Source organism: Sinohyriopsis cumingii, chromosome 9, assembly GCF_028554795.1.
Source record: "Sinohyriopsis cumingii isolate HCF-2022 chromosome 9, ASM2855479v2, whole genome shotgun sequence".
NCBI classification, from domain to species: Eukaryota; Metazoa; Mollusca; class Bivalvia; order Unionida; family Unionidae; genus Sinohyriopsis; species Sinohyriopsis cumingii.
This window is the reverse complement of record NC_142969.1, coordinates 57,541,399-57,564,267: the sequence shown is the minus strand read 5'-3', so window position 1 is coordinate 57,564,267 and position 22,869 is coordinate 57,541,399. Positions and strand designations below refer to the sequence as shown.

The 22,869-nt window shown below is 34.7% G+C and overlaps 1 protein-coding gene across 1 annotated transcript in view; it reads right to left on the bottom strand.

Moving 5' to 3' along the window:
* LOC149791880 (C-type mannose receptor 2-like) overlaps positions 1-22,869 on the bottom strand; it is a 40,820-nt gene that overhangs the window by 7,893 nt on the left and 10,058 nt on the right. The window contains exons 4-9 of the mRNA XM_089969284.1: positions 21,164-21,277; positions 15,145-15,198; positions 14,425-14,610; positions 13,400-13,516; positions 4,317-4,430; positions 681-734 (exon numbers count right to left, since the gene is read on the bottom strand). Of these exons, the coding sequence (XP_089825410.1) occupies positions 681-734; positions 4,317-4,430; positions 13,400-13,516; positions 14,425-14,610; positions 15,145-15,198; positions 21,164-21,277 (639 nt within the window). The remainder of the gene's footprint in view (positions 1-680; positions 735-4,316; positions 4,431-13,399; positions 13,517-14,424; positions 14,611-15,144; positions 15,199-21,163; positions 21,278-22,869) is intronic.

The window sequence follows — 22,869 nt, the reverse complement described above, 5'->3', positions numbered from 1 at the left end:
TGTTATATAATAATAATAATATTTATTAAATACCCATTTAATATTCCATGGCTGATTTGGCAACCGAAATAGATGTTCAATCTGTGACTCCGTATCACACATCCAACCTGAAACTACTCTTACAACTTGAAATATTTAGTAATATTCCATTAATAAAATATCAGGAATGATTTACTGCTATACATTGTAAATTAAGAAAACATGTTGACACGCGTTTGTAATATTAAGAATTGTAGTCATATTTGATGAAAAGGGCTGCTATTGCCGCTGGAAGTATACGGTAACTACTGACGATGAGTTTATGGACATTTCACGGTGTCTACTGCCAAGAGATTATAACCAGTTCAGGTTGACAACAATATGTTCGATAGAATGTTTGACAATGTGTTCTCACCAAACTTGACAGAGAGGAGGACAACATGTACTTTGGAACTAAACTCTTTTATTGAAATATTTAAAAATCCAAAGTAAGAAAGACTCAGAGAGTAAATATTCAAGAAATAGTTGATCTCGTTCCTAACTGCAGCAATGATGACATATAGACGAGACATTAAACAATGTAAATCATCTAAAATATCATAATCACCCTAAAATATGGTCTGCGGAAACATGTGTAAAGGGGTAGGTTCTATAATGGCCTGGTCTGAAGAATGTCTTTGATTAATTTAATTGTTACTTACCTGATTTATTTGGAGGTTTCTTTGTAGGAATAGACGTTGGTATTATTTGGGAGGCTGAAATAATTCACATAAAATGTGGGTCAAAATAACAGTGAAAGCAATTAATTTTTGATTATTTTCAACTAGTTGCTTACATTTGTCATTATCAATCTCATTTTGTTATCATTCCACTGTTTCCTGATGCTGACTTGTACAAATATTTTGTTCATGGCCATTCTTGTGTGTGTGCGTATACATGTGTGTGAGAGAGTGAGAGCATGAGAGTAAGAGAGGAAAACGTTTTTAGACAAAGAAACTGAAGTGGAGGGAACCTTTTGTGGTTTATCATTCACATCTCCGCCATTATTCATTTCCTGGATTTTGAATGTTATATACCTGTCTTTTTTATATATTAACATTTATATATGTGCTGTATGAGTGCTTTTGAGTCTATTATTGCTGCCATTTTTTCAAATAAAATTATAAACAAAGAGTTAAATAGCAGGCCTCACCACTGGTCTAGAAATATCCTTATTCTTGAGTAAACAACATATTTTACAAAATCGTGACGGCCCTGAAATCTGTGTGTGTACACTGTGTGTGTACGTGTGTGTGTGTGTGTGTGTGTGTGTGTGTGTGTTTTAGCCGGACTCATACATGCGAGAATGTAAATAAATTTATTTTATGCATGAATTCCATATTCATGCATGCACAAAACATTTTGAAAATTTTTCACACCATATATGTTGAGACGTTTCCTGTTTAATTGATCATTTTAACATTAATAAACGTGCCATGAGTCATTCTATATTTACATAATTACAAGAAGACAAATGTCACAATGTCATCTTGAAATTCAGTTCCATACGACCTAGTTCATTAGATGTACAAGGGTTCGGGAATGCAAATCTCGTAAGGATCAAATGCTGTGGTGTATAACTGTACATTTATAATGTACCATCCTTACTATCAAAGTCATTTAATATAAAAGTTCAAACTTCCGGGGACATATGTGCAGTTACGTGGCACAATTTTATACAAAAGCTAAATCTAGAGCCGTTTCCTGGTTGTGTTAACCGCTGCATATATATAAGCTTAGGTGATAAAATACCATGTATTTCTTTTCTTAAAAATTAGATGACGCTGAGTTCTAGTTAGGCATGCACAGCAATGATGTCGGTGACGTGTAGGGTAGGCATTGTGCACTGCAACAAATACATAAGACTGAATTTGTCTTAACCTAATTTTTGATTATTCATACCATCCAGTTTGGAGACCCATTTGGTATATAATATAAACATGTGACAGTTCCCTATTCCTCTTGACAAAACATGTACAAAATAGATACCCTCGGTAGCTGCCATAATAAACATGTGTCATATATGTTGAATGAGTGCCTCACGTGCTGGACAGTTTACAGCAGTTGTACTATCTCTCTCTCTCTCTCTCTCTCTCTCACACACACACACACACATAAAAATAACAGAGATATATCAAAATTTATGATTGATTATCATCAAAAGGAATATGTTTGTTTCAACTATTATTAACATAAACTAAATGTATCCCCAAATCGATACATAATCAAAACAGCTTTCATGTATAGCAGTTTCAACGATTTATATATATATATATATATATATATATATATATATATATATATATATATATATATATATATATATATATATATATATAGTATTAACATTTGGCAATTGTTTATGAACAAAGTGTATTCACTACAATTTTTTTTAAAAAGGATCAATAAATACACATGTTGTCTTTTCTGGGGCGATCCTGGAAAGAATACAGCAAAAGTTAGTGTTAACCACATAGAGGAGTAAAGCATTTTAAATGAATTATACCTTGTTTCAAACTAAAAATGTATCGTTTCACCTATCTATCTCTCATATCTACAGTTTACAGTGTCTCTCCCTATCATTATGCAAGGAACAAACTTTTGTACTAAAATATATTTCTTTGATAATACCTACCCGTTCATGAGTCCTTATGAGTCCTAAAATTACCTATGAAATCCAGCTCTCCCAGGCTAACTTACTGCTATCTGCCCACATTGGTGACGTTCAGGATGTTATACCGCCATGATATACAGAATGGCGACAAATCCTATGAATTCAGTTATAAGTTATAACAGGAGCAGCTTTCAAGTTCTCTATACTTATATAACGGTTAAGATGCAGCGGGGGGGGGGGACTGTGAGGGTGTATCTTTATTATGATTAGGTAATTATCATCGAAGAAACATATTTTACTCTAAAACTTGATTCTTCTTAAAATATTTTACCCAAGAAAAATACAGTAGAAAATAGACGAATAGGAAGCGGTGGACGGAGTTACATCCACTTTTCTAACCTGGTGAGGCTCACTTGGGTCTCCAACGGTATGTGAGGGATCCAATAGAAAACATAGCTGGAGAATTGACCACGTATGATGTGACAGGAAAAGAGAAAATTGTCCTTCCATAAATCCAGCAGAAGTCATTGAGCTGCCTCCGTAAGAAGCTGCCACATGATCTCGCAAGGACATATACTGCACTGTAGTGATAGATACCAATCGGACTAAATGAGCCTTAAGGGATACAAAATCTCTAAGGAAGAAGCTAGAAAAAGCCAACCTTATCCTCTATGATAAAACTTGCATAATATCTGCTAAAGAACACTGTCATTTGAATGAAGTACTTGTTGTAACTACCTTAACTTAAATAAGGAGAATTGTTTAGCATTCTCTTTCTATCGTGGGTTCATACTCCTTTTACAGAATGGATAACCCATCTATCTAGGATAACATAGCCTGTACAGAGGTATCTTCATTTCCCTCTTTCAGTGGTTTGAATATATGGGATATTCCTTTTCATACTGGCTCGGTACTTCCTAGGTGCCTTTTCAAAGCTCTCGCAAGCTCCTCTGATGACCTTAAGTTGAAGGGTGCAGGCTCAACAGAGGTTTCACCATAAAAGAGAGAGCGCCTGTGAGTGGTAGCCTGCGCTTGGCAATGCAAACAGGGACCATCATGCACGATACTAACAAACCCATCAGACCTGTAAGTAGCTTGGGAAAAATGACAAATCGTGCATTTCGCTGACTCTACCTGTTGATAAGAATACAAATAGGAAACATGTGTTATATGAGAGGTGAACAAATGAAGCTCCAAACAGTGCCTTATTCAGCCAGGTCAGAACAACTAATAGATTCCACTTTGGAAATGTGAAATGAAAGGCATAAGATAGGAGAAGCGTTTGTTATATCCTGTTCCATGATGATGCAGCATGCCATATTTTGTTGATCAATTACCATTATCATCATTGGAGCTGTTTCTGTTCAAGGATCCAAATTAGTAAGTAATCGTTTTGGGGTACTGATGCCCCAAGCTTCACCCAACTCTATTATTTTTATGATACTGACAATGAATAGACTTGGATCACTTCAGTTCAATCTACTCTATCAGTGCTTGCACGTATTTGTATGATACGGGTTAGGCTTATTAGAATTTCCAAATAGCAATCTTGTTTCTGCTTTAATTCACAATCAAGTCATTCTTGTCGTGCTTGGCATACAGTGTCTGAACTAGGAAAGCTTTAAAGGGAATGTTAAAATGTAAACCCTTGTTTTCCTGGCATAGTACAAAAAATACAAGTTACCTTTCTTCTTGCAGATGTATTGCATTGTGTGGTTGCATTGAATATCATTCCACTTATATCCCATGCAAGCCATTATTGCACCACAGTCTTCTTCATTTGAATTATTGGGCTCCCCTGAAAATCAAAGCAATAGTAAACAACCTGTTTATATCAAGAAACTATGAGGACGTTGAGTGTACCTTTCTAAGCTAATTTAAAATTAAAGTAACTACAATGGTTTGCCTTTGCAAATTCTAACACTGTTAATTTTATGTGATACGTTACTTTCCCAAGCATCCACAGATAATGACTCAGGCATCATAATATAAAATTAATCATTTATATGATGCAACTCCTGATATGTACAGCATATGTGAAGTTCTGTCAAAACATTTGAAAACTTTCATTGTAATATAAATTTTTGCACACCTGACCTTTGACCCTATCTTCAGTCCATGGAGTGTGAGCCACAAACGGTAACACTCTTGCTGATGGATACAGCATGGGCAAGACGACTACGTAGTTTTGTGAATTTCCACTCACTAGTTTAAGTGATAACAGAATAAATAACGAAATGACATGTCATGGTACAATGTCCAATGATTCTCAAACCAGCATATCAATACCACAGTAATAATGGGTAAATTGTGAATAACAAAACTGATGATATACGCGAAGTTCTAGAAGCCAAATATGTGTACAATGACATAAGAGCTCTTAAAACCAATCTTGCGTCAGCAATTGCTAGTCACCTTTTGTTTACTGTGGATAAATGAGTATGCCCTTATTTTTATAATTTTTAGTGTAAACGCGTACTTTGATACAGACATAGCGGCCTGTTTTCAACCATTTTTGATTATAAACAAACTACAATTTTATCAGAGATGTATGAACGTTTATAAATGTTCAATAATTCGTGGAGATTATATATAAACTTGAAATTCTGGAAATGTAAATAAAACAAATAACCACGTCTTAAGCACACCACAACATTCAATTTCGACCACACATCGTTTGAACTAGTCCAAACCACACTCACACTGGAGCAAAGGTCAGTCCATTTTTTCTGCCAATTACCGCACTCCTCCTAGTACAAAAAAACAAGCTAGCCGACTCTCTCTTTTTTGAGACGTTTCCAAATCTCCTGGACTATGGAAATTCGATAGGTGGCAATCTGATTATTCTTGGAGATTTCAACTTTCATTTTGACTGTCATGGAAACCCAGATACATAAAAACTCATATATTCCATTAATGTTTTCAACCTCAAACAGTCATTTAACCAACCCACCCATAAACATGGTCACATTTTAGACTGGATTCTTCATAGACCTGATGATAACATTCTACGGTCCTCCCTGCTATCCCATGACCTTGCATCAGATCACCTCTGTATTATATGCCATCTTGACATATCAGTCCCTAACCCTAAACCTTCATCTACTACTAAGAGAAACATCCGTATGATAAATAGAACCAAACAAATGCAAGACATCCAAGCTAACCTAACAACTTGCTTACCTCCTACCGCAGAACAACTTGATAACTGCTTGCGTTCATTGCTTGACAAACATGCCCCAGCTACCAAGTGCAGAGTATCAATTCAAAAGTGTTCTCCATGGTATAGCAGTGTTAGGGACCAGCTTCGCACTGCTAAAAGAGACCACCGTAAAGCTGAGAGGCTTTGGCTTTCCACCCGACTCACTATTCATAAGCAAATCTATGAAGCCGCTAAGAAGCATGTCACAAATATAGTCCATGCAGCGAAATCAGCCCACTATACTACTAAGATCATGGAAAGTTCCAGCTGCAAAGAGCTCTTCGAGATTACTAACAAGCTGATGTCAAGCAACAAATCTACACCACTTCCAACTACCTTCTGTCCAGTCGACCTTCCGGACATGTTTGCAAATTTCTTTCGTGACAAAGTACAAACAATTAGAGATAACCTTGACACCACAGTTTCAATTGACTCGTCGTCACCATACAGTTGGGATACAGAATTTAAGCGGCAACCATTAGCAGCATTTGAACCTGTCTCTATGGATTTTGTACGTACAGTCGTGATGAAGAGTGCACCAAAGTCATGTGAAATTGATCCAATTCCAGCATCACTGCCGCTTGAGTGCTTAGATCCAGTATTGCCTTCACTAACTGATGTTATTAATACCTATCTCTCTCTCATCCGGGGAATTCCCATCATTTTTCAAAACTGCTATTGCAAAGCCTCTGCTGAAGAAAACAATACTAGACCATAACGATTTAAAGAACTAGCGCCCAGTTTCTAATCTCTCATTCATATCAAAATCTTATAAAATGTCGCTCTATCCCAGCTTGTATCTCATCTAAATTCAAACAATCCTTTTAGAACTGCACAATCTGCATCTCGCCCTTGCCACAGTTCTGAAAGTATTCTTCTAAAAGTAGTTAATGATATTTTCTCAGCGTTGGATAGCGGAAAGATTACAGTCCTCGCCCTCCTTGATTCATCTGCAGCATTTAACACAATAGACCATGATATATTATATCACCATCTCCAGCATGTATTTGGCATTCATGATACAGCCTTACTGTGGTTCAAGTCCTACTTGGTCAACAGGACACAAATTGTATATGTAAATGAAATACACTCCAGCCCATTTGATCTATTTTGTGGTGTTCCATAAGGGTTTGTTCTTGGACCTGTTCTCTTCATTATGTACACTCAGTCGCTCTCAAGTGTCATAGAATATCATCGAGTGTCTCACCAACTGTACGCTGATGACACCCAAATATACAAATCTAGCCACCCAACTGAAGTTAATGCTACCATCCAAGGTGTAGAGAGGAGCATTTCTGATGTGAAATCATGGATGTCATGGAACAAGCTGCAGAAGAATGATGATAAAACTGAGGCCATCTAATCACAACACAAAGACTTTCTCATTCACATCCTTTACCTCAAACAATAAATATCAGCCACACCAACATTAAATTCACACAATCAGTACGAAACCTAGGTGTTACTCTTGACAGTACTTTCATATTGCACGAACATGTCATGAACATATGCAAGGCTGCATTTCTTGAACTGAGACGCATCAGCTCAATTCGCAAATATCTTTCAGTTGATGCCACTAAAACACTTGTGTGTTCATTAGTACTTTCAAGACTGGACTATTGTAACTCAAGTATGTTTGGTTCATCTCAATATCTGCTCCAGAAACTTCAAAAAGTTCAAAACACAGCTGCTCGGATCGTGCTTAGAGTACCACGATCAGAGCACACCTCCCCGCTGCTCTGTACCCTACACTGGCTATCTATTTGATCCAGAATCAAACACAAAATTTGTTCTCTGTGCTACGTTTCACTGTCGGACTCTAGTCCAACATACGTATCCGACCTCACCCATGTGTATACACCAACAAGATACTTACGCTCCTCTTCTGACAATCGTATACTCATTATTCCCACTATAAAAACAAAGTCATATGGACAGCGATCTTTTGCATACCAGGGCCCAGCAACGTGGAATGAATTGCCCACTGAACTTAAACACAAAGACACAGTGATCACATTCAAGAGGGCTCTCAAAACTCACTTATTTCGACTGCAAGAACAAACTTAGCGACCTAATAATGTTTCCTACCTTGAATGTTCTCGGCATGTTTATTCAATGGTTTCTAATTTCATGGTGTTTGTTTTTGTAATCATATCATTATATGTTTTTTATGTTATATGTGTTGTCAAATGTTGTAAAGCGCTTAGAGCTTCTAAAGATTAGGCGCTATACAAAGTCCTCATTATTATTATTATTATTATTATTATTATTATTAAAACAGTCAGCATACAGGATAATCTCATAAAGGCTAATGAATGATATTAAGTTGTACAAACATTCAAACATACAAATTTTGGATCATATACAAGAGGAACCAAACATAATTTTCTTTTATTATAACAAAGCAAGAAATGTACATTCAAGTCAGCTAGTGGCTATATAATAAGATTTATTAGATTTAGTGTGTGTAGAAAAACAATTTCAGCCCCACCTTTATTACCGAAACGAGATACTTTTGAAGTAGCATTTGGGCATTCTTATTTCAAAATTAAACTGAACACTCATGTCTGTCTCTTATAAACATATTTATACATTTATCAATAGTTTATATTGGATGTGATTAGACCTTTGACCCATGCTGCACTGAATTATATAATTTACTTGTATTAGTACCTGTAAATGGATTTGAATGGATGTATGACAATTGTGCAGAGATCTTGTCATGTCATTATGATTTTGCATAGGTCAGCAATTCCGCTTATTCAGTTATTACCGAGAAGAATGAAGATCCGCGCCTGTGAAGACAATTTGTAGCTTAATGAACAAACTTGATATCTATCATTATTAAAACTAAGTTAGATTTTTTATTTTGATGATGCTAAAGTCACAATCAATAAATATCAGCAATTCAGAAAGACCGAACTCATCATGGAGGTGGCGCAATGGTACATGTCAGTTAATATCTTGATATGAATAACAATGCAATATCAACCATAGCTAAACTAGAAATGCTCGCATTGGAGTTAAAACCATGAAATGCTTCCATCTGTTATAGATCCATAACATCCTCTACGGAATGGTATGAAACTTCTCAATGAGTGCTGAAAGATTGCAATACAAAATGTAACAATCTAATTGTGATGGGAAATTTCAAAACTAATAAATTGAAAATAATTAACTTAAAACACGTCAGTGATACTCATAAGCTGTATCAACTAATTGCAAATTCAAATCATAAAATGAAGGATGCAGTTTAATTGATGATGTATACATGTTTAGCATATGCGTGTGTCGATTCTGGAGTTATTTCCCTTGGGATTAGTGATTGTCATATGGTGTATTAAGTTAGGAAAAGAACGAAGTTAAGGAAAGCACTGAACAAAGAATTACATTTCGCTATTTCAAGCCTCGATAATAAAAACGTTCAAGGTAGATTCAAGAAAGGCCCCTTGGGACACAGGAAAGATGTATAATGATAAATGGTGAATGGTTAGCCTTCTATAAATTGTTATTCATTATAGTTCAGCCACTTATACCATACAAAGGACACAGCGTCACTTCAAATTCAGAGGTAGATTAAAGATGACATCGTACTATCTATGCATACCAAGGATTTCTTACATAAGAAAGAATACTTATATGAAAGAATCTTTGGACTATTCATAGTACTTCTAGAAAAAAGATAATATTTGCATGATTCCATACACCGTAAGCTTTTATGAAAATAATATTTAAATACTTCGAAATTTTCGACATGCATAGTTTCTAGAAATTATGTTTTGGATACAGTCTAAGAAGACCTGCTGTATTTTATTAAAGTAAATATATCGGTGTTTTTTCCAGTAATTTAATAGAGACAAAGTTTCCTTCATTCGATCAGCAATATATATTTAATGTAACCATAAACGTTCATGAACTAATTTTATATCCTTTATATGCATTGTCATAGAAAATTCCTTGATATTTTATGTAAATTTCCAGTCACACAAGGTCTACTGTAGGACCGACGATTGCAGACTCAGTCTAATTTCATTTAAAACCACTTGCCTCAGAGACTCTCCAACATAAATACATGCAAATTGGTTACTGAATTTTTAAACCCTATAATTATATCTTTGTTAAATTGATTGTGTCAATTCTAATGAAAAATTCTGAGCATGGGAATCAATATGTGCATCACAGAGGAAACACAATGATGTCAGGATAATTTCAGAAGATATATGTTATACCACGTTGTATGATTTCCCCCTTCCAAAACTAATAAATGCAGAACTTTCAGGCAAAGAATTCGTTAAACCTTTAAAATAACATAATATTCTCCATTTCTTTATCTGATATCTGGTTTTATTTTTTACTCAAGAGGTAGGCATTATAGTGCCACTCACTCACGCAAACACTTTAAATAATTTTGCGTCATGGGCTAAACAAGCACACTACAAAGTCAAAGTTTAGAAGTTGTAAGAATATAACACATATAGTATCCTAGTTATTGTATAGCTAAAGTTCATCTACATTCCCGAAGCATGACAGGGTCTATACCTGGATGCGTGATTGCAGGATCCAAGCAAGTTGCTAGTAAACAATGTGCCCAAAGATCAGCCGAATGTGTGAAACTTAATTTACCAACTCAAACTCTATATTATTGGTAAATTACTCATATATTCAGGAAAATCGCCACCTTTTGAAACTGAGGGGAGACTTTCAGTTCTAGAATATATCCAGATCTTAATCTTCAAGGTTCTATAAATTCAAGACCAGGGTTGGAATACCAAATCAGTTGTCATTACAAAATATAAAATGTCCTTTGTATGTATGTATGTATGTATGTATGTATGTATGTATGCATGCATGTACAGGAGTGTATTGGAGGGGTACCACCACTGGTGGGGGAACAGTCGTGCCTCTTCAGGTTGTAGCTTGTATACCGTTGGTCCCCTTATGCACCCAGCTCTCACTTGCAGCTCCATCTTGTAACATGAGCTGCAGCCACACTCCTTTAAACCGCTTCAACAGGCGGGCGCAACCAGGTGAGCGTAGCAATAGGGTCTTAAACACCACTGCTGCTCCGTGCCAGTGAAGAACGACCTTATGGTCTGAGCCTCCTGTGTGCAGATTTGCGGCTACGACAGTCACTGTATCCAAACCTGACGCTTTGTCACACGTCCGACCCCACCTGACTTTGGGAAGAAGGGTGAACAAGTGACTTGAGCATTGCCTTTGTTTAAAGTGACGAAGAGTTTTGCGTCATCGACCTCACTCACTCGTCTGTCTTGGATCCAGTAGAAAGAGAATCTCAAAACGACTGGAGACGGAATCGGATGCAGTTGATGACCAGGAATACCTGTTTCTTCCGCGCAGTCAGCTTAATCCAGTCTTAAGATGGTTGGTTAGGCAAGCCCTAACTCACCAAGGGTTGAAGACCCTATTGCTACGCTCATCTGGTTGAGCCCGCCTTGGCTGACTGCGCGGAAGAAACAGATAGCTAGTTGTACGGGCAGAAAGACGATTCTCAGCAACTTGTTGTGAAGCACATAGAGTATGACGATGCATGTAGGTATTCCTGGTCATCAACTGCATACGATTCCGTCTATTGCTTCAGACCGGCGTAGAACATGAAACGCTCATAATCAACACCGTATTCCGTCCCCTTTCCCGCAAGAGTACGACATGAATGCATCCCCGATCTAGGCACTGTCATTTTATCGTATATGTTATTGTCAGAAAGAGAAACAGGCTGCATATACAAGCATATTGGAGGGACAGGCATGATATACGAGTAAAAAGGTCCATGTATGGTGCAGAATATTGGACTGACCACTGCTTTGTAGTCTCCAAGCTACACATCCATATCCTACCGAAGAGACGCTGGTAAGGCAAGATGATTCCAAACGTGCCTTATCGCTGGGACAACATTCCACAGTCGAATCTCTTTATTCACATCAAAAGTAATCCCATCCCTGAATGAGTCCATGAATCACTAAAAATGTATACTCTCTATGAGTGAGTGGCAAACATTTAATCCATCGCAGCATTAGCATTTTGTAAATCCAACCTTTCTTTAGAACTGCAATTATTGTATGAATATATATCATCTAGTCATCTTGAAATCTCAGACATCAATCAAAACAATTTTTGACAAGCCCATTGTTTTGATTAAGCAAGCTCTACTCATTGTGACGCTACTCAATGCTAGTATGAAAACAGAACAGAAAAGAAAAGATGTCACGTTTCTTTGCGAATTTCGGCAGAGTACATACTCACATTACCTCATCTGTTGCTACTGCTTATGTTTTTCACGCTTCTAAGCGCACAAAAAGAAACAAACCTCTCACTCTCGTTTCGTTAAGGCAAAGACGTATTTCTAGTCTCGTCACCAAAATAGTCTCAGAATCATAATTCGAAATCTTTTTGCTTGGTTTGCTTTTATTTTTTATTTACACAGAAATAAAACTTGTGGGTATTTGTGAGGTAGATTTGTAATGATTACTGGTTATCAGAGGGTTAAACAGTGGCTTGAAAGATTACTAATATGGTAGTTATGCCTCAAAACACCAAAAATAACCATGGCTCTCATTCGTGTATGGCTGCATTTTCTTGAATTGGCTGTGCAAAATATTTACGTATCCATATTAATAATACCTTATCCTGGTCCAAACACTTTGAAGCACTCGTTATTACAGTACCTGAGAACATAGAAATTATAAAAAGGTCTAGACGTTTTATATTACATCATCTGAGTGTCAAATCGACAAATGTAGTTGATTGATAGAAAACAACGACTTATGCATGCCAAAAGATGAGTACAACTTAATAGTAATGAATTATAGAGCGAAAACTCGTACTTATTCTTGAATACAATGGTTAATATAACTTACAGACAGGAACAAATACGGTGATTTTAAATTTCAAAGGTAAAATCACATTTGTTTCATCTCTTTTTAACATTCTTACATTGATACCAGTTAAGGATTACATTATTCTTTAGATAATTACAATGGTTTACAAATAATAAAAGTTGAGAACGATTAATGAAAGAAATGTTTTGACTTTGCCTAACATAGCTTCTTGAAAACGTTTGTGCCATGATATTTAACAAGGAGACGACGTTTCAGGTTTTAATAACCTTTACAAATATTGTAATGTGTATTCCTGGTTTTATTACATCATAACACTTGTACAATGAAATTTTCATAAATCTGTGTGACAACATTTTCATAATCTTGTATACTTTGTACTAATTTATTTCATAATTGTATTCTCTTATGCAGAAGATACTAACGTTGAAGATCCTTTATAATTACATGTGTTTTTGGTTCAATGCAGGGACAAACATGTAAACTAGCTCTTTGGCAATAACCCTACCCTGGATAAATATAGGATATTAGTTGTAGTAGTAGTAGTAGTATCAAAGCAGTAAAGTATATAAGTGTATATTTGCACGCCTGCCCACAATCGTCATCAATAAGAGCCAGATTGTATTTATGTAATTAAAATTTAGTGAAAACATCAGTAATAATTTTTCAAACATAGGTATTTCCACAGCCTGATAAATGTTTCATTCCTACCTAATATCCAGTTAAGGTAGACATATGGGTCGCCATTTGACCATCTCCAGACTTTCTCAGCTCCAAGATCATTGGCTCCTATCCAGAACTCTCGTATCATCGAGGATTTCAAGCGCCCTACAAACGAGATTTTGTCTAAATATTAGGTTATTAGCAAATGAATGAGATCGAGATGAAATGAATGAAATGGAGATTGACAAATTACGATGTGCATTTCGCTGGATAATGCGTATGAAACTGTTTCATGGATTCGGTTTATGATGATTTCAGTGAAGTAGAAAAGACACATCACGAGTAGTAACCTGCATTATACGTTTTCGATGATAATACATTATTTTGTTTATAATTGTTTAGTTTTTTATTGCTCATACTCATTAATTTGCAACTTGCTGGCTAATGATCACGGCAAAACTCGCCAATTATTCTATTCCATCCATTATTGTCTGATAGGGCAAGACTTTTATTCTGAGCAAAGTTGCTTAAATAATACATTTAAAGAGCGAATCCCCCCGATCCTTGAGGTGTGTACACTATGACACTGGGCTATAAATTGTATAAAGCATAGTTAAATACAAAGTAAGGATTTCTAACGAGAATGACGACACAATATAATAGATTATTCCGTATCTTAATATATGGTTTGTGAATTCCTGCAAGCTATGACTAAAGATTTCAGAATGAATAAATGATACAGCAACCCCTTCCCAAAGAAAATGTATAGAAAAAAGATAAAATGAGACCTGCAAGAAAATATACCCATGGAATATTTGTTCCTTAATTGGAATGTACAGTAATGCAATGATTGCAAATGAAACAGCAGTCTCAAAAGTATACGAAGTTGATAATTCAAACAGAGCCCTGATAGCTGTCTGAAACCTTAAAGTGTAGATCAACTTGAACCAAGCTTAATTTTCAAAATAACATCTATTACAGACAAACCACAGAGAACAAGTTTCAAGACACATTCATAAAGATCAAATGACTTTCAATTATATTTCACTCCTTTGACACATAATAGGACTTACCATATATATAAAACTCTATATATTTCTGTTCATTATTTGAGGTAATGCTAAGCAGATCTCCCCCATCTCGTTGGCATCTAGTGCGAGCATCTTTCCAAGTTTTTCTGACATCATTAAACTGGTAGCAGAAGTTTTCAAACAGTATGGCTGTATGCATGCTGCCACAACGTGAATCCCAGGCCATTTCTAAAAAGAGTATCATTAATCCAACCTAAAGGACTTGTCTAACAAGAGAACGTTTTTATTTCCATATATATATATATATATATATATATATATATATATATATATATATATATATATATATATATATATATATATATATATATATATATATATATATATATATTTATATATATATATATATCAACATGTAAAATATTAGCAATGGATGTTTTAAGTGTTGTGTTCTTGATTCTAAAGTATTACGACTTTAATTCCGAAACAAATTTCACGACGGCATTTTCAAATCCTGGACAACAAGGCGACATCCGATAAAAATACTATGGTCTCAACAGTCCACTGTCTAAGACGAATATATTTTTCAACATTCACCTTTGTTTAAAATTGCTACTCCTTGAAGCTCTGTATACTATCAACAATCAAAGAAGCATTTCTGATACATATTTCATTAATATTAATAGGTATTCTTCAGCACTTACAAATATGACTTTATGTCTGGTCTGAAGAATGTCTTTGATTAATTTAATTGTTACTTACCTGATTTAGTTAGAGGTTCCGTTATAGGAATAGGCGTTGATATTTTTTTGGAGGCTGAAACAATTCACGTAAAATGTGGGTAAAGGGGTATGTTCTATAGTGGCTCCTCTTGGCCCAAAACTTTGCACATTTTTCAGAACATTGTTGATTAGATAATACCAACGCAACAAATCTATCAGCACTTGAATTTTTAAAATTATTTGATATGATGCTATAGACAATTGCAAATGATGACATACTGTAAAATTGCAATTTTTTGTTCAAATTGGAACTACTATTTAAAACTTAAGGTGGTCCACATGTGGCAACCATATTCATATTTTACAGTATATTAAAGAATAATTGAATAAGCTTTTAGTAGAATACAGTTTCATTTTTTGCATGTGGACCATGTGATAAACGACACAGATTAATTGGGTCAGAGTCATTGGTAACTGCCTTTTCTAAAATGGTCAAATATTAGATATATCTAACCGTGAGATTTCGCTACAATACATGCATACAATGATTTGCACATATACCAAAATTACTATATGTCCACTGCAATACGTATACATATGGTAGTGTAAAACACTGATATCAACATTTACATATGTTCATATGTTCATCAAAAACTGCAAATTTCACCATATTTCTGGATCTTCAGAAGACCTCACAAGCTACCAGCATATCTGAGAACATGCTATATTTTTGGACAAAAGACACTCTTTAAAAACCATCTAACATATATGCAAATTTCACATGTATTCTTGATTACTTTTTAAATAAAAAGACATAAAATACAAACCGTATCATTAGCACACACCTGTTGTCCCTCGACATATGGGACATACAGGCAAATAATCACAAATGTCTTTTAATGTCATCTATTTAAAACAAATTAGCATTCACCTGTTGCATAATGTGTATTATAATTTTGTCTTATTTTTTCTGATCGTATTTTGAGACATTCTGAATATTCATCTGAGGGTAAGGTAAATATAGAAGAGTAGCATGAAGGAAATCGTTCTTCAATAATAACAACAACAAAAAGCAGCTTCCGGTGTTATTTTACAAATGGGGTCTAACGGATAATGGAAGCATGATAAAAATAATAATACAGTGTATCTTTCCTATTTGATGAATTACTTAAGTAAACAACTTCACAGTATCCCCTGCTGAGTCCCATAGATTTTGGCTCCAGCTGACAATAAAGATGATAAATGAAATAGTAGTTATCGCTGAAGTATTTCTTAAAGAAAGGTATATATTGTAGGGTAAAGAATGTACCTTCCTTATGATGCAAAGACATGTATAAAACACTTTTTTTGAAAAGGAGAACACAATATTTAGGATAAAATTGATCTTTAACAAAATAACCCCACACAGCTACAAGCTCGTTATATCTAATACTTTGCCTGCTACACGTTTAAGTTATCCAAAAGATGTAGATTCAAACTGCAGGAATAATTTCTGTAAGTGAACGGTTCGAGCCTCCATGGAAGTATAATCTTTATTTTAAATCTGAATATATATATATATATATATATATATATATATATATATATATATATATATATATATATATATATATATATAAGGTTTCTTTTATTGTCTTCTTTCAGTGAGTTAAGTTTCTTCATCTTGCACTATTTTTTTTCCTTCTGTTTTTATTTCTTGTATCATCTAACATATAACCAAAGATCTGAATTAGCTAAAAAAATAACAATGAAAGAAATTAATTTAAAATTATATCTCTACTAGTTGCGTAAGTTTGTCATTATTAATCTCATTATTGTTTATCATTCCACTCTTCACTGATGCTGACTGCTACAAATATTTTATTCGAGACCATTGTGTGTGTGTGTGTGTGTGTGTGTGTATTTGTGTGTATACTTGTGTGTATTAGAGTGAGGGCAAGAGAGTAAAAGAGAAAAGTAATAAGAATGTCCATATCGAAAAAGTTTTAAACGAGAAATGCATGAGAGGGAACCTTTCGCGGTCTATCGTTCACAGCTCCGCCATTGTTTATTTCCTAGATTTTGAAAGTTTTATACCTGTCTTTTTTATAAATTAACATTTATATGTCTGTTGTATATGTGCTCGTGAGTCTATAGATGCCATTGTTTCAAATAAAATTATAAACAAAAAGGTAAATGGCAGGCCTCACCACTGGTCTAGAAATAACCTTATTCTTGAGCTAACAAAATATTTTATCAAGTCTTGATAGTCCTGAAATATATGTGTGTACACTGTGTGTGTACTTGTGTGTGTGTGTATTTAGCCGGATACACAGATGCGAGAATGTAAATAAATTTAGTGTATGCATGAACTCCATATTGATGCACATACAAAATATTTCGACCATTTTTCACACCATAAATGTTGACGAATTTCCAGTTTAATTGGTCATTCTAACATTAATAAACGTGGCATGAGTCTTTTCAAGGCATATTCTATGTTGACATGCTTACAAGAAGACAAATGTCACGATGACAACTTCAAATTCAATGCCATTTGAACTAGTTCATTAGAAGTACAAGAGTTCGGGAATACAATCCTCATAAGGATAAAATGCTATGGTGTATAACTGTCCATTTATAATGTACCATCCTTAATTTTAAAGTCATTTAATATAAAGGTTCGACATTTTGGTGACATATGTGCAGACAGGTGGCACAATTTGCAACAAAAACTAATTCTAGAGACGTTTCCTGTGCCAGTTCCCTATTCCTCTTGACAAAACATGTACAAAACAGATACCCTCACTAGCTGCAGTAATATACCTGTGTCATATATGTTGAATGAGTGCCTCACGTGCTGGATAGTTTACAGCGGTTGTACTCTTTCTTTCTTTCTCTCTCTCTCTCTCTTATAAAAATAATAGAAATATATCAAAATTTAGGATTGATTATCATCAAAAGGAATATGTTCGTTTGAATTCGTATATTAACATAAACTAAATTTATCCCCCAATCGATACATAATCAAACAGCTTTTATGGATAGCGTTTTTAACGATTTTTATATATATATATATATATATATATATATATATATATATATATATATATATATATATATATATATACAGTATTAACATTTGGCAATTGTTTATGTACAAAGTGTATTCACTACACTTTTTGTTAAATAAAGGATCAATAAATACATAAATCGTCTTTTCTGGGGCGGTTCTGGAAAGAATACAACAAAAGGTTAGTGCTAAACACATACAGGTGTGAAGCATTTTAAATGAATTATACCTTGTTTCAAAAGAAAATTTTATCTTTTCACCTATCTATCTCTCGTATCTACAATTTACATTGTCTTTCCCTATCATTATGCATGAAACATACTTTTGTAGTAAAATATCTTTCCTTGGTATTACCTAACCGATCATAAATACTTATGAGTCCTAAAATTACCTAACAAATCCAGCTCTCCCAGTCTAAGCTATTGCTTTCTGCCCACATGGGGGACATTCAGGCTGTGATCTCCCCTTAATATACAGAATGGCGCAAAATCCCATGAATTCAGTTATAACAGGAGCAGAATTCAAGTTCTCTATGCTAATAGAACGGTTAAGATGCAGCAGCGGGGGTGGGGGCTGTGAGGGTGTATCTGTATTATGATCAAGTAAGTATCATCGAAGAAACATATTTTTAACATGTACGAAACGAATCCATTCACAAATTTGTGTGTGACAGAGATGAATAGTGCCAACAAAAAATATAATAAATCCGAATCAGTAGAACTTAGTTCATCCACCCCTTACATTCTTTTCTATTTGCAAATCTGAATGCTTTCAAAATTTTATATATGCAAAGCTCTCATGTTGGACTACCTGTGATTTTATTTGTACAAGCCAACTTCAATACTAGCCTACAACACGTGTGATGTGTTAAAAAGATATTTTGTCGCTTTCAAAACACAACGGAAAATTGTAATCGTTGATAACGATATCGTCTTATTCATTCAAAGATGTTTTGTTTTAAATGACTATATCGATCCAAACAAAGTGCAAAAAGAATGCAGAAGAATCCCAGATATGAAAGTAGTTAAAGATTCTTTTACCTTTTTTCTAACATGACTAAAGTGGATGGAAAAGGACTAAATTTCCAACATTATAGTGCTCCTTACCATCTTAAACTTTGTTCAAATGAACAAGACTGTCGTGCAAATCAGATTAAAGAAGTCCTATAATTTCTTTCACCCCGTTATAAAGTCATATATTTCAAACACATGGTATAATTGTTTCTCCGTTAATTGTTTTACTGGTATGATACAGACTAGGATACCTACTATTTTATATTAGGTAACCATGCAACAATTGTATTCACTACAATTTTGTTTTAAAAATGGATCAATAAATACATCAATTGTCTTTTCTGGAGCGATTCTGGAAAGAATACAACAAAAGGTTAGTGCTAAACACATACAGGTGTGTAGCATTTTAAATGAATTATACCTTGTTTCAAAACAAAAATTTATCTTTTCACCTATCTATCTCTCATATCTACAATTTACATTGTTTTTCCCTACCATTAGGCATGAAACGCAGTTTTGTAGTAAAATATACTTACTTGGTATTACCTAACCGATCATAAATACTTATGAGTCCTAAAATTACCTAACAAATCACTCTCTCCCATGCTAAGTTATGGCTTTCTGCCTACATGTTTGACATTCAGGCTGTGAGCTCCCCTTAATATACAGAAGAGCGCAAAAATCCCATGAATTCAGTTATAACAGGAGCATAATTCAATTTCTCATTACTTATAGAACGGTTAAGATGCAGCAGCGGTGGGGGGGGGGGAGAGGCAGTGAGGGTGTGTCTGTATTATGATCAGGTATTTTACTTTAAAGCTTTATTCTTCTGAAACTATTTTACCCAAGACGAATACAGTAGCAAATAGACAAACAGGAATAGGTGGAGGAAGTTACATCGACTTAGGCTCACTTGGGTCTCCAAAGGTATGTGAGGGATCCTCTAGATTGAGAACCTACCTGGAGAATTGACCACGTATGCTGTGACATGAAAAGAGAATATTATCGTTCCACAAATCCAACAGAAGTCACTGAGTTGCCTCCTTAAGAAGCTGCCACGTGATCTGGCGTAGACATATACTGTACTGTGGTGTCAGATACAATCAGGACTAACCGAGCCTTCAGGGATACAAAATCTCTAAGGAAGAAGCTAGAAAAAGCCAACCTTATCCTCTATGACACCACTTGCATAATTTCAGCTAAGGAAGAGTGTCACTTGAATGGAATACTTCTTGTAACTAACTTAACTTAAATAAGGAGAAATTGTTAGCAAGTTATTTCGATCCTGGGTTCATACTCTTTATGCAGAATGGATAACCCATCTATCTAGGAAAACATAGCCTTTACTGATCCATCTTCAGTTTCCTCTTTCATTGGTATGAATAGACGGGAAATTCCTTTCCACATTGGCTCTGTACTTCCTTGGTGCCTTTTCAAAGCTCTCACAAGCTCCTCAGATGATAATAAGCTGAAGGGTCCAGGCTCAACAGAGGTTTCACCATAAAAGACAGAGCGCTTGTGAGTGGGAGCCTCTGCTTGGCAATGAAAGTAGAAGCCATCATGAACGATACAAAAATATTCCATCAGACCTGTAAGTCTTTTGAGAAAACTGACAAAGCGTTTATTTCAATGATTCTTCCTGCTTATATTAATACTAGTAGAAAGCAGGTGTTATGTGAGAAGTGAACAATAGGGAGTAATTTATTTTGCGGTAATAATGCTTTAAGCTTCAACAAGCTGTATTATGTTTATGATACTGACAATGAATTGACTTGGATCACTTCAATTCAATCTACTGTATCATGCTTGCACATATTTTTTATGATTCGGGTTAGGCTTATTACAATTTCCAATTGGCAATATTGTTTCTGCTTTAAGTCATGAAGTCATTCTTGTCGTGCTTGGTATACTATTTCTGAACTAGGAAAGCTTTAAAGGGAATGTTAAAATGTAAACTTTCCTTTTCATGGCATAGTACAAAAAATACAATTTACCTTTCTTCTTGCAGATGTATTGCATTGTGTGGTTGCATTGAATATCATTCCACTTATATCCCATGCAAGCCATTATTGCACCACAGTCTTCTTCATTTGAATTATTGGGCTCCCCTGAAAATCAAAGCAATAATAAACTAACTGTTGATATCATGAAACTATGAGGACGCTGAGTGTACCTTTTTAAACTAATTTAAAATTTGAGCAACTACAATGGTCTGCCTTTGCAAATTCTCACGCTGTTAATTTTATGTCATACCTTACCTCCACAAGCACCCACAGATAATGACTCAGGCATCATAATATAAAATTAGACATTTATATGATGCATCTTCTGATATTCACAGCATATGTGAAGTTCGGTCAAAATATTTGAAACTTTCATTGTAATATAAATGTTTGCACACTGACCTTTTATCCTATCTTCAGTCCCCAGAGTGCGAGACACAAACGGCCGCACTCTTGCAGATGGATGCAGCGTAGGCAAGAATACTACGTAGTTTTGTGAATTTCTACGGAATAGTTTAAGAACTAACAGACAAAATACCAAAAAGACAGATCTTAGTACAATATCCGATGACTCTCAAGCCAGCATAGCAATAGCACAATAATAATGGGTAAATTGTGAATAACAAACCTGATGATGTACACGTAGTTCTGCAAGCCAATGACAATGTGTATAATGACATAAGAGACATACAAAAAAAGCAATCTTGCATCAGCATTTCCTAGTCACATTTTGTTTCCTGTGGGTAAATGTTTATCCCTTTTTTTTAATTTATAGTGTAAATTCATACTTTGAAGCAAACTTAGCGGTCTGTAATTAAGCGTTTTTTATTATAAACAAATAACAATTTTATCAGAGATGTATAAACTATTATAAATGTTCAAATGTTTGCGGCGGTTAGATTCTGGAAATTCAAATTAAACAAATAACCACTGATTAAAACAGTCAGTATTCAGGATAACCTCATAAAGGCTAATGACTGATACTAAGTTGTACAAACATTCAAACTTACAAATATTTTATCATGAAGAAAAGGAACCAAGCTTGATTTTATTTGTTATAACAATGCAAGAAATGTATATTCAAGTCAACTACTGGCTATATAATATGATTTCTTGTATGTGGAAAAGCAATTTCAGCCCCACCTTTAATACCGAAACAAGATACCTTAGAAATAACATTTGGGCATTCATATTTAAAAATGGAACTGAACACTCTTGCCTACTTCTTATGAACATATATTTATATATTTATCAATAGTTTGTATTGGATGTGATCAGACATTTCACCCATGCTGTACTGAGTTACATAATCTGCCTGTATTAGTACATGTAAATGGATTTGAATGGATGTATGACAATTGTGCAGAGATCTTGTCATGTCGTTGTGATTTTGCATAGGTCAGCAATTCCGCTTATTGAATTTTAACCGAGTAGAATGAAGATCTGCGCCTATGAAGACATTTTGTAGCTTAATGAACAAACTTAATATCTGTCATTATTAAAACTAAGTTAGATTTTTTATTTTCATGATGCTAAAGTCAAAATCAATAAATATCAGCAATTCAGAAAGACTGAACTCATCATGGAGGTGGTGCAACGGTACATGTCAGTTAAAATCTTGATATGAATAACAATGCAATATTATCCCTAGCCAAACTAGAAATGCTGGCATTGGAGGTAAAACCAATAAATACTTC